This window comes from Marmota marmota, unplaced genomic scaffold (assembly GCF_001458135.2).
Source record: "Marmota marmota marmota unplaced genomic scaffold, marMar, whole genome shotgun sequence".
Taxonomy (NCBI): domain Eukaryota; kingdom Metazoa; phylum Chordata; class Mammalia; order Rodentia; family Sciuridae; genus Marmota; species Marmota marmota.
The window spans coordinates 13297769-13312978 of NW_026000205.1; the positions used below are offsets into that span (position 1 = coordinate 13297769).

At 38.3% G+C, this 15210-nt stretch overlaps 1 protein-coding gene across 2 annotated transcripts in view; it reads right to left on the bottom strand.

Annotated features, from left to right (window-relative positions):
• Gpatch1 (G-patch domain containing 1) overlaps nucleotides 1-15210 on the bottom strand; it is a 44778-nt gene that overhangs the window by 1809 nt on the left and 27759 nt on the right. Inside the window, exons 14-19 of one of the 2 annotated variants that reach the window (XM_015496927.2) lie at nucleotides 14179-14315; nucleotides 13681-13847; nucleotides 8201-8420; nucleotides 7333-7437; nucleotides 3944-4041; nucleotides 2281-2429 (exon numbers count right to left, since the gene is read on the bottom strand). In XM_015496927.2, coding sequence (XP_015352413.1) covers nucleotides 2281-2429; nucleotides 3944-4041; nucleotides 7333-7437; nucleotides 8201-8420; nucleotides 13681-13847; nucleotides 14179-14315 — 876 coding nt within the window. Of the gene's footprint in view, nucleotides 1-2280; nucleotides 2430-3943; nucleotides 4042-5646; nucleotides 5711-7332; nucleotides 7438-8200; nucleotides 8421-13680; nucleotides 13848-14178; nucleotides 14316-15210 lie in introns of those variants that run through there. The other variant, XM_048790975.1, reaches the window with a different exon arrangement.

Genomic DNA, 15210 nt, shown 5'->3' on the forward strand with positions numbered 1-15210 from the left:
CCCCGCAAAAAAAAGAAAGAAATGAAAAAAAAAAAAAAAAGGCCTGGGGATATAGTTCAGTGGTAGAGCACTTGCTCAATGTGTACAAGGCCCTGAGTTCAACTTTAGCAACACACACACACACACACACAGAACAAAAAGGTGGAACCTGCCTTTCCAGATAGCAATACTATAAGATCATAGTTATTTAAAAAGGCATAAATACAAAACAATTAAGAAATCTAAGCAGAAAATCCCTATGGGCACAGGGATTTACAAAAGGATCACTGATCTTAATGAGATAGAATTTTGGGTAGGGCTGAGGTGATCAGGGTTCACCTGGCTATTCCCCCCTTTATCCAGGGCCCATCGCTGGGCTGTGCTTCCCAGTGCTGGAGTGGCCAGGTGGGCCAGGCAGCTATTCTGGCCATGGGCTACAGATGGAAGTAAAATGTAGACTTTGAGGCAGGATCATAACAATTTCAGTGCCTTCCTCCAACCTGTCCCCCTCCTCTGAAGACCACATGGGCTGAAGAAGGAACAAGCTGGAATCTGGAGCAGCTTCCTCAATTGCCTTCATGCTTCACTATAGTAAGTCACTGGGACTTGGGGGTTGTTTTCAACTGAAGTTAGGTTACTCTGCTATGACTGTGTATTCATTTTGGAAAAAAATAGGTAGTATGCCTTTCTTATTCTGTTCACACACACATGCAAAAAAATTCAAATAGATCAAAAACAAAACTACAAAAGCTTTCAAGTAGGGTTGAGGAAGTAGCTCAGTGGTAGGGCACTTGCCTGGCATAAGCAAGGCCCTGAATTCAATCCCCAGCACTATTTTTAAAAAAAAAAAAAAGCATCAGGGTAGTGTGTATATGGCAGTGGGGTTACATGTGTGGGTATAAACTTTTTTTTTCTGTTCTTTGGTACTGGAGAAAGAAAGCTTCTTACCCCTGAGATACATCCTCAGTCCTTTTTATTCATTTTGAGACAGGATCTCACTAAGTTGCTGATGCTATCCTTGAACTTGCAATCCATCTGCCTCAGCCTCCTGAGTCACTTGGATTACAGGCATGTATCGATGTACCCAGCTAGTGTATGTGCAAATTATATTTAATATACACACCTTGAGTTAAGGAAGGTCTTTTTAAAAAGATGATGTTGTAAAACAACAAAAACTGGTAAAAAACCAAGTAGTCCCAAAAGTAAAACTTCTGTACAACAAACTTAAAAGTAACATGTAATACACTAAAATACAAAGACTTAATATACAAAAATATTTTTTATTTTCTAAAAATCAGCAAAACAGTACTGGCAATGAAACAATCCAACAGAAAACAAATGATGAACAAAGGACATGAACAAGCTATTTATAAAAGAAAAAAAAAAAAACAGCAAAAGCTGAGAAACATGAAAACATGCTCAACCTTGATAAATGAGGAAATGCAAATTAAAATGAGAGATCATTTTTTACCCATCATACTGGCAAACATTTTTGTAACACTGGTAATTTTTGTAATCAATGTAGTAATCAAGTACTTTATTTAAATGAACATAGCCATTTTGGAAAGTACTTTGGCAGTATTTATTCATTATAAAGGTTCATACCCTACAAACCTATGTTATAAATATAAAATTATATTTATATTAAAAATGTGCACAGGGCTGGGGCTGCAGCTCAGCAGTAGAGCACTCGCCTAGCACATGCGAGGCCCTGGGTTTGATCCTCAGAACCATATAAAAGTAAATAAATAAAGGTATTGTGTCCAACTACAACTAAAAAATAAATATTTTTTTTTAAATGTGCACAAAAAAATGTGTGAGTGTGGGCTGGGGCTGTAGCTCTGTGGTAGAGTGCTTGCCTATCATGTATGAGGCACTGGATGGTTTGATCCACAGCAATATATATATATATGTGTGTGTGTGTGTGTATAAATAAAATATTGTGTCCATCTACAACTAAAAATATTTTTTTAAATATGTGAGTGTGACAACACACACAAAAATTGTGTGAGTGTTTATGTTGTATGGTTGCATAGAAATGTCTTGAAGGTTCACATGAAACTAAGGATAGAGGTTACTATAGAGAAGGAGAGGTTTGGGGAATTGGTCAAGGACCCCCTTGAGTTTTATCTGTGAGGTCTGAATTTGCATATTAATAATATATTCACTTATTACTTATGGAATTAAATATTAAAACTTGTTAAAAAGCCTAGTGAATATACAAATTTCCCATTTCTGGTATTTGCTTCTAAGCAAACACATCAATTATTAAGTAAAGATCAACTGTTGCCCACAGCCTACCGTCTCAGCAGCTCCTGGGGTGACAGGTCAGCGGTCCCTTCTTCATCACTCTGGCTGTCACTGCTGTCAGTACTCTCAGAACTGCTACTTTTCTCTGATTTTTTATTCTTTTGCTTACTTTTGTGTTTGTGCTTCTTGTGTTTCTTTTTCTGGAAAAAAAAAAAGAAAGAAAAAAAAATGGGGAGAATGGAGGAGAAAGGGGAAAATATGTTTTTCTCCTTAATTTGGTGCGATGAAAAGCTAATTCATTGGGTGGGGGTGAAGCTCACACTTGGGAGAACACTTGACTAGCATGAGTGAGGACGTGGGCTTGATCCCTAGAGCCACCAGAAAAAAAGGCTAAATAACCCAGGCATTTGGTTGTTTGCTGGAATCAGTTAAAAACAAACAAAATCAAAACCCCTCATTTAGAGATTCAGAGTGAGCTTTGACCAAACACAGGCAGACAGAGCAGATAGCTGTGCATACTATCAACTATGCACACTGAAACGGCCAATCCTCTAATAACTGACACAGCAGAATCCAGCAGATAGGGCAGGACCCCCTCTTGAAACTTAGCTCCAATCTTATTTGTGGTGACCTGCACCACCTCCCATGCACTTGACTGGTTCATTTTGTCATATGAAATGACAATGAGAAACTATACAATAGAACAGCAAGCAGCCGGGAAAAGTGCAGAGAAGAAACTGGCAGATCAATGAACAGCAGGGCACTGATATTTAACAAATAGGATTTGGTTTTCAAATCTGTCAGCACAGGTGTTTTTTTTTTCTCTAATTGAGAACTTCAGTCATCCTCCATGCTCAGGAATCCCTTCCTCTGGTAGCCAGTAATGGAGCCGTTTCTAATGTGTTCAACTTCTGGGCCAGACCACACTGGCTACATAACTATATAATATCAACTTAGTTAAAAGGCTTAAAGAAGACATGGATATTAGACTAAGAGATGTCAGCAATAAAAGTACATGCTGCTGGAAATCAACTCAGGAGTTTCTGCAGGCTAGGCAAGTACTCCACCACTACCTTACACTCCCAGTCCTTTTTATATTTTTATTTTGTGATGGGGTCTCACTAAGTTGCCCAGGCTGGCCTGTAACTTGTGAGCCTCCTGCCTGGGCCTCCCAAGTAGCTGAGATTATAGGTGTGCACTACCACACTTGGATGCACCACTATTCTATCTATTCAAGCTTTCTTCACTTCAAATGGCAAAGTTACCAATTAAAATCATGATTTTTAATAATGTCAAAGTTGGGCTGGAGATGTAGCTCAGTTGCAGAGCACTGGCTAAGCATTCATGAGGTCCTGGGTTTAATCCCCAGTATCAAATAATAATAATAACAATGACAATGACAAAAATAGCTGAGGCTAAGGGTATAGCTCAGTGTAGAGTACCCCTGAGTTCAATCCCCAGTACCAATTAAAAAAAATTAAAACTGAATAAATTAAAATATGCTGCTCTTAAAGAAAAACAAAATTGTGAAAAGCTGAAAGTTTGCATTGAATGCCAACATTATTGTGAAGATGTAGAGAGACCTGTGTCCCCTATCTTGGCCAAGGAATATGCTCCTTGACTGGCTTTATATGGCATTCCAGAGGTTTCCCTGGACACTAGAAGCAGCAATGGGAGACCCAACACCAACCCTGAGGCACCCAGAAGTATTCACCTTCTCTTTCTTTCGTCTGTGCTCTTTCTTAGTCTTGTGTTTTTCTTTGTTCTTTTTATGTTTCTCCTTTTGAGGTGTCTCAAGTTTCTGACGAGCATCTGAAACACAAATGTAATAAATGTGACTGGGAGAAAATTTAAAAAGTAAGTTCCTATATCCCTGAATTAGGTGTAGACAAAATGTTTAACACTGAAGCAGAACTATTTTTGATCCCTTTATGCCTCTCTGATAAAGAAACAGATCAGTACAACAGACTACAGTGCTATGTTCAGGAAGCTGCCAGAAACCTCAATATAAGACCTGTGCATTCCAATCAGTACCCTGCCATTGCCTTGTCTGCCAGGGGAACCTCAGATGAAGATAAAGCCAGACCAGAATGCCCAGAGTCTGTAAGCTTTTAACATCCTCAGGTGAGCTCAGAGGCAGACAGAGCTGAATCTTGGCTCTGCCGCCAGCTCTCCAAGTCTCCATCCCCTCATCTATCAAATGGGGATAGTAAGAGTCCCTATGTTCTTAGGAACACAGGGAGAATGAGATAGGACCTAGCACATGAATCCATAGTCCAGAATCTGGTACATAAATGTCGGCTCTTCATATTCATTCTCTCTTTACAAAAATTTTCCAAGAATTTATCTTAGAAGCGGAAGGGAGATCAGTGGAGTAAAAGTGAAAGAACAAAGAGGAGAGAAAAGGGGAGGAAAAAAGGAAGAACTGGGAAATTAAGTTGACCAATTATGCTATGTGCATGTATGAATATATCATAATGCATTCCAATTTTATATATAACTATAATGTACCAATTAAAAATAAATAAATAAATGAAAGACCAATTGAGTAGCAGAATGGGGGAAGGGGGAAGGAGAAGGTGAGGAAAGGGGAAGTACTGGAGTATAAGAAAAAAATAAAATACTAGCATTAAAATAACAATGTAGGCGGGGCTGGGGCTCAGGGGTACAGCAGTTGCCTAGCATGTGTGAGGCATGGGTTCAATTCTCAGCGAAAGAAAGAAAGAAAGAGAGAAAGAAAGAAAGAAAGAAAGAAAGGTCCATTGACAATTTAAAAAATTTTAAAAATCATAATATGTAGAATCATTAAAGCCAACTAAAAAATGGTGGGCACTATGGTGCACACCTGTAAACCCAGCAACTCAGGAGGCTGAGACAGGAGGATTCCAGCCTCAACAATTCAATAAGGCTGCAGATGTAGCTCAGTGGTAAAGCACCCCTGGGTTCAATCTCCAATAACAACAACAAAAAAACCCCACTAAAGATGGCCACATGCAGTAATTCACAATTGTAATCCCAGGACTTGGGAGGCTGGAAGATCACAAGTATGAGGCCTGCCAGGGCAACTTAGTGAGACCCTATCTCAAAATTTTAAAAAAGGGCACGGGTGTGGCTCAGTGGTAGAGCACCATGTGGCTCAGTGGTAGAGACTAGGGGTTCAATCCTTAGTCCCACAAAAAATAAATAAGAATAAAACAATAAAGAAGTTACGTGGGCCTAGATTTTCCACCTCCAGCCCAAAACATTTTCATTGATTGTTAATTTGCACGTAACCAAACCAACAAAAATTCACAATAGTAGAAGCAGGGCAAGTCATTAAATCAACTTTTTCCACCTACAGAAAAGTTTCAAGATGTTTCAAGAGTGTGAATATTTTCTAAACCCAGTTAACAAGTGCCTATAATTTTCTAAACTTACAGTTAGTCAAAGATTTCAAGCCGGGTACGGTGGCACACTCCTGTAATCCCAGTGGCTAGAGAGGCTAGAGAGGATGGACAATATTTAACTTCAGAAAGAACTAGTTTTATTTGCTACATTAGCTAAAATATAATTTTTTTTTTTTTTTTTTGTACAGAGGATTGAACCCAGGGGTGCTTTGCCACTGAGCTATATTCTCAGCCCTTTTTATTTTTTTTTCATTTTGAGACAGAGTCTTGCTAAATTGCTGAGCATCATGAGTTCAAAGCCAGCCTCAGCAAAAGTGAGGCACTAAGCAACTCAGTGAGACCCTATCTCTAAATACAATACAAAATAGGGCTGGAAGTGAGGCTCAGTGGTTGAATGCTCCTGAGTTCAATCCCCAGTAAACCTCCCCCACCAGAAAAATAGATTTCTAAATTTGACTTCACCATTTTTCTTTAATGCTAGTTTTTAGAAAATCATGTCCCCTAAATAACCCATATACCAATTGTTATTAACTATTTTGTGGGTATTAAGGACATTCTGAGAAAGGGTATAAATAAGTTAGTTGTCAAATGTTGATAGCAATTATTTATTTATTTATTTATTTATTTGTTTGTTTTTATACTCTGTTGCTGAGGCCACTCCAGGTGCAGATTTTTTTTTTTTTTAAATGTGGTGCTGGGGATTAGAACCCAGGGCCTTAGTGTATGCTAGGCAAGCACTCTACCAACTGAGTTATATCCCCAGCCCCTGACACCAATTTTAAACTAAAGATCAGAACAACAAAAGCAAATGAGAAAACCAATTTACTACAATTTTTCCAAGTTTCATATTTCTTTTCTCTGTTTTCTAAAATCTCTTTAGAAGCTAGTTAATTAACCAAATCAATATTTACATGTGGATATTACAGGCAACTATAATATAGATCATAGAATTATATGCTATTTATATATCTGGGTCATGTTATCAGATGTTTGTTATTCCAGACTTCAAAGAGATGATAAAAATCTAGTCTAAACATTTTAACATGAGATGTCAATTTAAGATGGCACTGCACAGATATTGGGAGAGATGGATGGACAGTAATTAACTTCTGAAAGAACTAATTTTATTTGCTACTTAACCAAAGTATAATGTTTTGGTTTTTTTTTTTGTACAGAGGTTTGAACCCAAGGGTGCTTTGCCACTGAGCTATATCCCCACCCTTTTTATTTTATTTTATTTTGAGACAGGGTCTTGCTAAATTGCTGAGGCTGATCTCAAATTTGCAATCCTCCTACCTCAGCCTCCCAAGCTACTGGGATTACAGATGTACACTGGAATGCCAAGCATAAATGAATTTTAAAATACTCTTCTCCACATAATTCCTTCCCATCTTAGAGTGCTAGAACTTTCCTTTTTTATTTCTATAAGTGATAAAATTTAAGATGGTTAGGCTTCTACTATAAACATCTGAAAGTTAAAAAAGAAAAAAAGTTTTAAAGTTCTCTGAAACTGTAAAGCAACAGCTATTACTCAGGCTCTTGGTAGAAACAATGGGTTTCAAAATGTGGTTGAAAACAGAAACCGATAAAAGCTTGTACATTTGTTGGGCCTCAAGTTAGATTAGATATGCTGATATAATAATGCTGTTAAAGTTGTCACATCTCAGGGAAGACACATGCTAATGCGAGCAGATGAACCAAGGAACTCTGGACTCACTGGGGCAGAAGACAGGAGGCAGCCGCGGGCCAAACTCTTCTCTTTCATCTATCTCCATCTTTTGTATAGGGAAGGGTGTGGGCTCGGGAAGGACCGGTTCACTAGCTGAAAAACACCAGCATGTTAATTTCATTAATTTTCCCAGTATTAATGTGTTTGAGTGTTTAATTGATGTCTTTTGCCACTAAATGATTTTTCAATAATCCTGGCACTACCTCATCAACCAGGCTGAAAAAAGACTATCTTTTTAAATAAGAAATTTATTATCTTTTAAATACTTCTCAACTAGGATAAGTTGGAAAATCAATATTATTAAACACAGCTATTCTAAAAATATGTTAGCTATTTATACCAGATAGAAAAAAGAATAGAATTATAAGGCTGGGGATATTGCTCAGAGGTAAAGCACTGGCCTACCATATATGAGGCTCTGGGTTCTATCCCAGAACCAAAAAAAAAAGAAAGAAATCATTGATTGCTAATCACCCTGGTTAAGCCCATTAAGTCCGAAGTGTTCAATTCTGCAAATATGTTAATGAAACTGACACAGCTACATTAAAATAGATTGAAAATCATAATCTAAGGATTATATTATTTGTTATCATTAATGATATTAATGATATCATTAATAATGTTAATAATATTAATGAACACATCACTAATCATTCATCTATTACTTTTCTCAAAAAGAACAGAACTGTAAAAAACCTAAATATTTATTTCAAAATTACCAAAAGTGGTATATTTCTTGCTCAATTTAAGGTTTTTAGGCATTTCATAAGTAGGACAATGGAACATAATGGGTTAAATTATAGACTAAACACCACCATTTCCTCCTTTATTTCCCATGTGTGAGACATGGAAGTACCATGTGCCAAAGATAAGGTTTCCCCCAAGTCAGTCTGTTGGGAACTTCTAAAGTTGACCTCCTCAGTACCCTCCTGGTCATCCTCACTGTCGCCTTGTTCATCCTCGGAGGATGAGGACTTTTCATCTGAGGAGCTGGCAAAGATGGCCTTGAATAAGTCCATGGATGGGCGGCTACTTTCTCCCTCGGTTGGTGGTGAATCCACACCTTTGTTTACCATCTGTATTAATAGTGAAATAAGAGTCAGAAATAAAGAAGCAGGGCGAAGGGAGCCAAACATTCTAGAAAACATTCAAAGACACGTGCATGCACACATATTTACATTTATGCTTGTGTACATGGGTATCCATAGCCACACGCAGCCTAAATTAAACAATGACATTCACAGAGCATTTATTTTTGTGGTATTTCTCTACGGTGTGCTAATTAAGCAGAAGCAGCTGAAACCTCTCATGGAGACTAGTCATTAAACAGAATTGCAGAGGACTCACAAAAATAAAGTTGAGCAAAATGCCTCTGTTCTACTTTCAAGGGCCTGTCCTAGCCTCCAGGGTCCAATATAAAAGTAATGCAAAGTGTCTGCTGTAGGAAATACTGAAGAGAAAACTAGGGGCCCTCCACACAAGAGAGAGGGAACCAGGAACACAGCAATAAAATAATAAGGGAAATTCCCTTTGCAATTACACCCTGTTCTTCCTAAAATAGCCCAGGTGATGGACATTCATACTAACCAAAAAGAAAAAATAAAAAAAATGGGGAGGGGCAGTAATTTTATACAAACCTAGGTCAGCAAACAAGGAACAAAGGTATAAAGACACGTCCACCACTCAGACAGTTTATCACTTGCCACAGAACTGGGGTGATCTAAGTAAGAAAGGAAGGAAAGAGAATAGGAACCACCTACAGAATGCATTTCATCCTTCTGTGTTACCACTGAAAATCTCAAGTCAGAGATAAGAAAGATTGTCAAAGATGCACTCATGGTTTGTGCCAGGGGTGGGTCTACACTCGACTACCAGTTCTTCTCTCTCTTGGTCAGTGGCCATTCTCCATACCACATCGCTTCTTTTTTTGGGGGAAGGGGGGCGTAACCAAGGATTGAACTCAGGGGCACTCAGCCACTGAGCCACATCCCCAGCCCTATTTTGTATTTTATTTAGAGACAGGGTCTCATCGAGTTACTTAGCACCTTGTTTTTGCTGAAGCTGGCTTTGAACTTACAATCCTCCTGCGTCAGCCTCCCCAGCTGCTGGGATTATAGGCATTTGTCACCGCACCCAGCTTTCATGCTACACCACTTCTAACTGCTAGAGCAGAGTCACAAATACCCACATGAGAAAAAATGGTGCAAGACAGTGGAATTTAGCTAGGCACAGTGGCACATGCCTGTAAATCCCAGCCACTCATGAGGTAGGAGGATTCTGAGTTCAAGGCCAGCCTCTACAACTCAGGGAGGCCCTAAGCAACTTAGCAAGATCTTGCCTCAAAATAGAAAATAAAAAGGGATGGAGATGTGGCTCAGTGGCATATTGGGTTAAATCCCTAGTACAAAAAAAAAAAAAAAAAATTAAGACAGACAGAAAAAGCAATGATAAAAGAAAGTCAGGCATGTGCTCAGATCTTGATTTCTAAATATTATTCCCCACTAAAAATATCCAGAGCATATTCGTGTAAGGACCAATTCTAAAGCTGGGACTGGGAAAAGACAAGATGAGTCCACAGTCACCTCCTGTGCCTGGAAGGCAAAATGATGCTCAGAGAATAGGAGGGACATATCAAAAAAACAGCATAATGGATCTTTATTACTTATTAGCCATAAGGTCATATGGCTAATAAGTAATAAAGTAAGAACCAAGACTTTTTCAGGCAAAAAAATATAAGTGCTATTTCAACATGATTTATAAGAAAATCTAAAAAGCTAATCCAAAGACCACATCACTACCTGGGCTATTTTAGGAAGAACAGGGTGGAGTTTATACCACTTAAAAATTCAGCAGTAGAGCAAGGCACAGTGGTGCATACCTGTAATCCCAGCTAATGAGAAGGCCAAGGCAGGAGAATACCAAATTCAAGGCCAACCTGGGCAACACAGTGAGACTTTGTCTCAAAAATAAATAAATTTAAAAAATATATAACAGTAAAACACAATGAATGGGTTCCAGATCCGTGGTGGCAGGGGTGGTGGCAGCAGCTGCAGAGCAGATACCTAACTCTAGAGGGAGACACCTCTTTCCCCTGACTATAGGAGCTGTGGTCCCCAGACTGGAGAGAATCCCACTGCTTTTCTCCTTTTCTGCCCTCCTGCTACTTGACTTTAGACACAGATTAAATCAGGAAAAGAAGACCGAGCAAAACAGGGAAATTAAAGGCCCAGTCTTCTGACTAGAGGATGCGAAGGGGGAACCCAGAGAGTCAGAAGGTATCAGGAAGATGGTGACAAGAAGGAACTCCAGAGAGTGATCCTATAAAATGGCATGTGAACTTCTGATTCATCTCTGAGTTGTATAAACATAATCTGACTCTAACCTGCCAACTATGGGTATCAATCACAGAACTGTAGGGATTCATTGATGTGAATAAGGCTCTGAAAACTGAAATGGATCAGAACTATAGCCCACAGAAAATGGGTTGTGCCTTGTAGCTCAAACCTAACCATGTCCACTGTCTGCTACAGCAAAAGAAAAACAAATATCAACATTCTCTTTAGAATTTTAACAAGACCCAGGATCTCATAACAATGTTTAAACTGTCTAGGTTGCATATCAAAATTATTTGACATAAGAACAATCAGGAAAATCTTAATATAAAATATAATAAACAGATATCAATGCTGAAATGATAAAAAGAAAACGTTGGATTTATAGAAGACTTTAAAGCATCACTGTAACCATGCTTCAAGAATACTGGCAAAATTGGGCTGGGGATGTGGCTCAAGTGGTAGCGCGCTCGCCTGGCATGCGTGCGGCCCGGGTTTGATCCTCAGCACCACATACAAACAAAGATGTTGTGTCCGCCGAAAACTAAAATAAATACATAAATATTTAAAAAAAAAAAAAAAAGAATACTGGCAAATAAATGAAAGATAATAAGGGTCTCAGCAGCAAGGCATGGTAATTGGGAGGCTGCGGTAGGAGGATCACAATTCAAAGCCATACTCACCAATTTAGCAAGACCCCGTCTCAAAATAAAAAAATATAAAGGGCTGGGGATAAAGCTCAGTGGGAAAGTGCCCCTAGGTTCAATCCCTAGGACCAAAAATAAAAAGTGGGTGCTGCAGTACAGGTAGAGTACCCCTGGGTTCAATCCCCATTCCCAGGAGATAGATAGATAGATAGATAGATAGATAGATAGATAGATAGATAGATATCAATCACACACACACACACACACACACACACACAAAGGAAAAAGGTAGGGGAGGGGAGGGGAAGGGAGTCTCAGCAAAAAAATAAAAGATATAAAAAAGAACTAAATGGAAATTTTAGAAATATAATATACAATAAGCCAAATGAAAAAAAAAATCATTGCCTGGGCTCAATAGCAGAATGGAAATCACACTGGAAAAAGTCCAAACTTGAAAACAGATCAAAAGAAATTATCTGATTAAAACAAGAGAAAGAAAAAAAGAGACTGACAAAAACAGACAGAAACTTTAGGATAAAATTTTAGGATAATATCAACATATCTATGTTATGTCATCAGAATCTCAGAAGAGGAATGAGAGTGTGAAACAGAAAAAAAAAAAAAAATTGAAAAAAATAATGGCTGAAAATTCCCAAATCTGATGAAAGACAAACTCAGAGTTCAGCAGCTCAGCAAACCCCAAACAAAATAAATTAAAAAAAAAAAAAAAGTACTCTGACATCATAATCAAACAGCTAAAAGGCAAAGCCAAACTAAAAACTTGAAAGCTGCCAGAGGAAAAAAATCACCTGATTACAAACAGAACAAAATTTTGAGTAACTGCAGGTTTCTCATCAGAAACCATGGAGAGTAGAAGGAAGTAGCATAAAATTTTTTATAGGGCTAAGAGAAGGAAATTGCTAACCCAGAATTCTTGGGCCTGGAGAACGTAGCTCAGTGGTAAAGTACGTGCTTAGCATGCTCAAAGCCTTAAAAATTAAAATTAAATAAAAAATTTAAACCCAGAATTCTATACCTAGTGAGAACATCCTTCAGAAAGAAGATGAAATATATAAGACATTCTCATATGAAGAAAACTTAAGGGAATCAGCTATTGGAACTGCTATAACAGAAACACTCAAGGAAGTTCCTCAGAAGAAATGGTAAGAGAGGGACACCTAGAATCTCAGGAATGATGAAACAACAAAATAGTATGAGAAAATAAATAAAGCTATTATCTCCACATCAGTTCTTTTGAAATATGTATAACAATGGAAAGCAAAAATTAAGCCAGAAGCAGTAGTACACAACTAGAGGCTGAGGAGGATCCGGAGTTCAAGGCCAGCCTGGACAACCTAGCGTGACCTTGCCTCAAAATAAAAGTAAAAATGGCTAGGAATATAGCTCAGGGGTACAGCACAAGACCCTGGGTTTAATCCCCAGCACAATAAATAAATTAATTGTACGGCCATACAATGAAATACTATTCTGCAAAACCAAGAAGGATATATGTATTCACAATTATATATACACATATTGATGAATCTCAAAGGTATGAGCTGAGTGAGACACGTCTGATTTTTATACATCATTCTGCAAGTGGCAAAACTATAGAGACAGCACACATCAGTGGTTAAGATGGGGCTGACAGCCTGAGGGAGTTTTTCAGGGTGATAACCACTTGCAGCCTTACTGTAGTGGTGGTTACACAAATCTGCATATGTGCTAAAACTCACTGAACTATATATTCAAAAGAGTCAATTTTGATATAACTTTAAAAAACCAAAAAATTTAAATGAGGTTATTATTAGAAATTAAAACTGAATTTTTTTATTAAGTTCACTTTTTAACTTATTAAGGAAGTCATTTTAAAAACCCCAATGTATATTTTCTCTACCAAAAAGGACACTTATTTAGAAAATCTCATTTTCCAACATAGACATACTGAGTTTTGTTTCAATGGTTGATGCTAAGTGAAAGTCACAGAGAAGTTTATTACCTCTCCTCAAATGATTAAATTTAGGACTGAATTGTTGGACTAAAGAGTAGGCACAGACCAACTACAACCCAGAGGCCAAATTTAATCTACCCCTTGTTTCTATAAGTAAAGCTTTATTGAAACATAGCCATACTGATGTACATAATTGCCTATGACTTCCTTCACACCCAACAGCCAAGTTGAATAGTTGCAATAGAGTCAATTTGGCCCACAAAGCATAAAATATTTAATATTCTGCCCTTACAGAGTCAGTTTGCTGACCCCCTGCTATTGAGTAATGAGAAGAAAACATCACCATGATAAAGCCCAAGGTCATTGTCAGCCAGGCAAAGAGAACTTCCCTGGAAGCCCCAAATACCTTATTTGAGAGTGATTCTGGTACAAGCTCTTTCTCTTTGTTTACTAAGGGACTGGACTCTTGTTTAGGTGGACCAACTTTTGATCTAGCCAAACTTAAAAATTCACTAATGGAATCTTCTTTCTTTTCTTGTTTAGCTGTATCCCACCTGGATGGTTTCTTTGGCTCTGAAAGGAACGACATGGACATAACATTGGAATTAGCAAGAAAAGGGCAAGTTCTTCTTTGATGTTCTTTCATTCAGAAGAATTTCAGTGCACCTACAATGGCCCAGCACAAGGTGCTAGGGATGTGGCAGGAACAGAGATAGCCCTGACCCCAAAGAGTAAATATCTGTCCATTCTAACATGAGCTAACTTATGAATATGAGCAATTCTCTCAGTGGCAGGAGAGTCTGCACCATGTGTACCCTTAGGACTAAACCACCCTTTACCTGTTTTCCCAACTGGTGAAGAGTGGAGACCCTATAGTACACAGACCCCAGGAAACCCTACTCACTGTCAGGACCACAGTGCTGTGGTACTTTTTCACTTGATGGTTGGGTTGTGGGCGAGGAAGATGTCACTGGGAGTGTCAAAAAGTTGAAGACTGAGTATTTGTCACGTTTCACTCTTGGGAGGCCAACTAAAGTTGAACTAGGGAATGAAAAAGAAAAAAGATATAATTTCAATAACAACTGCTAAGATAAAATCCACTTCTTTCTTTTTGAAAATATTTTTTTAGATGTTGATGGACCTTTATTTTATTCATTTATTTATACATAGTGCTGAGAATCAAATCCAGTGCCTCACATGCGAGGCAAGCGCTCTACCACTGAGCCACAACCCCAGCCCCCAAATCCACTTTTTATTAAGTTTTCTGTTGCACATTTTTCACCAGCTCTCCTACTTGACCATAGGGTCCCCTAAGAGTTTTCACTTCTCAAAGCAGTTCACAAATTTTGAATGACTCTTTTTTTTTGGTACTGGGAATTGAACCAGGAGTGCTTGAACCCCTGGGTTTTGGGAATTGAACCCAGGAGAGTCACCACTCCAGCCCTTTTTTATATTTTTTATTTAGAGACAAGGTCTTGCTGACTGCTTAGGGCCTCCCTCAAATGGCTCACTTTATTTATTTATTTATTTATTTATTTTTTAGAGAGAGAGAGAGAGAATTTTATTTATTTTTTAGTTTTTCAGCGGACACAACATCTTTTGTTTTGTATGTGGTGCTGAGGATCAAACCCGGGTCACATGCATGCCAGGCGAGCACGCTACCACTTGAGCCACATCCCCAGCCCAAATGGCTCACTTTAGAGCTCATGAGTTTTTCCTTTTATTATAGTAAGTGCTGGAATTTAATTTTGAAAATGGATTTCCACCAAGGAAAAGTTCCATTGCTAAAAACATATACATTTCCTAACAAGGTCTGGTTTAACTGTATGTGCTTTATGGCAGTGTTTATGATCAAATCTTTTAAGTGTAAATTACCAAAGGAACATTAAAGGGCTGGGGATGTGGCTCAAGTGGTAGTGCGCTCGCCTAGCATGCG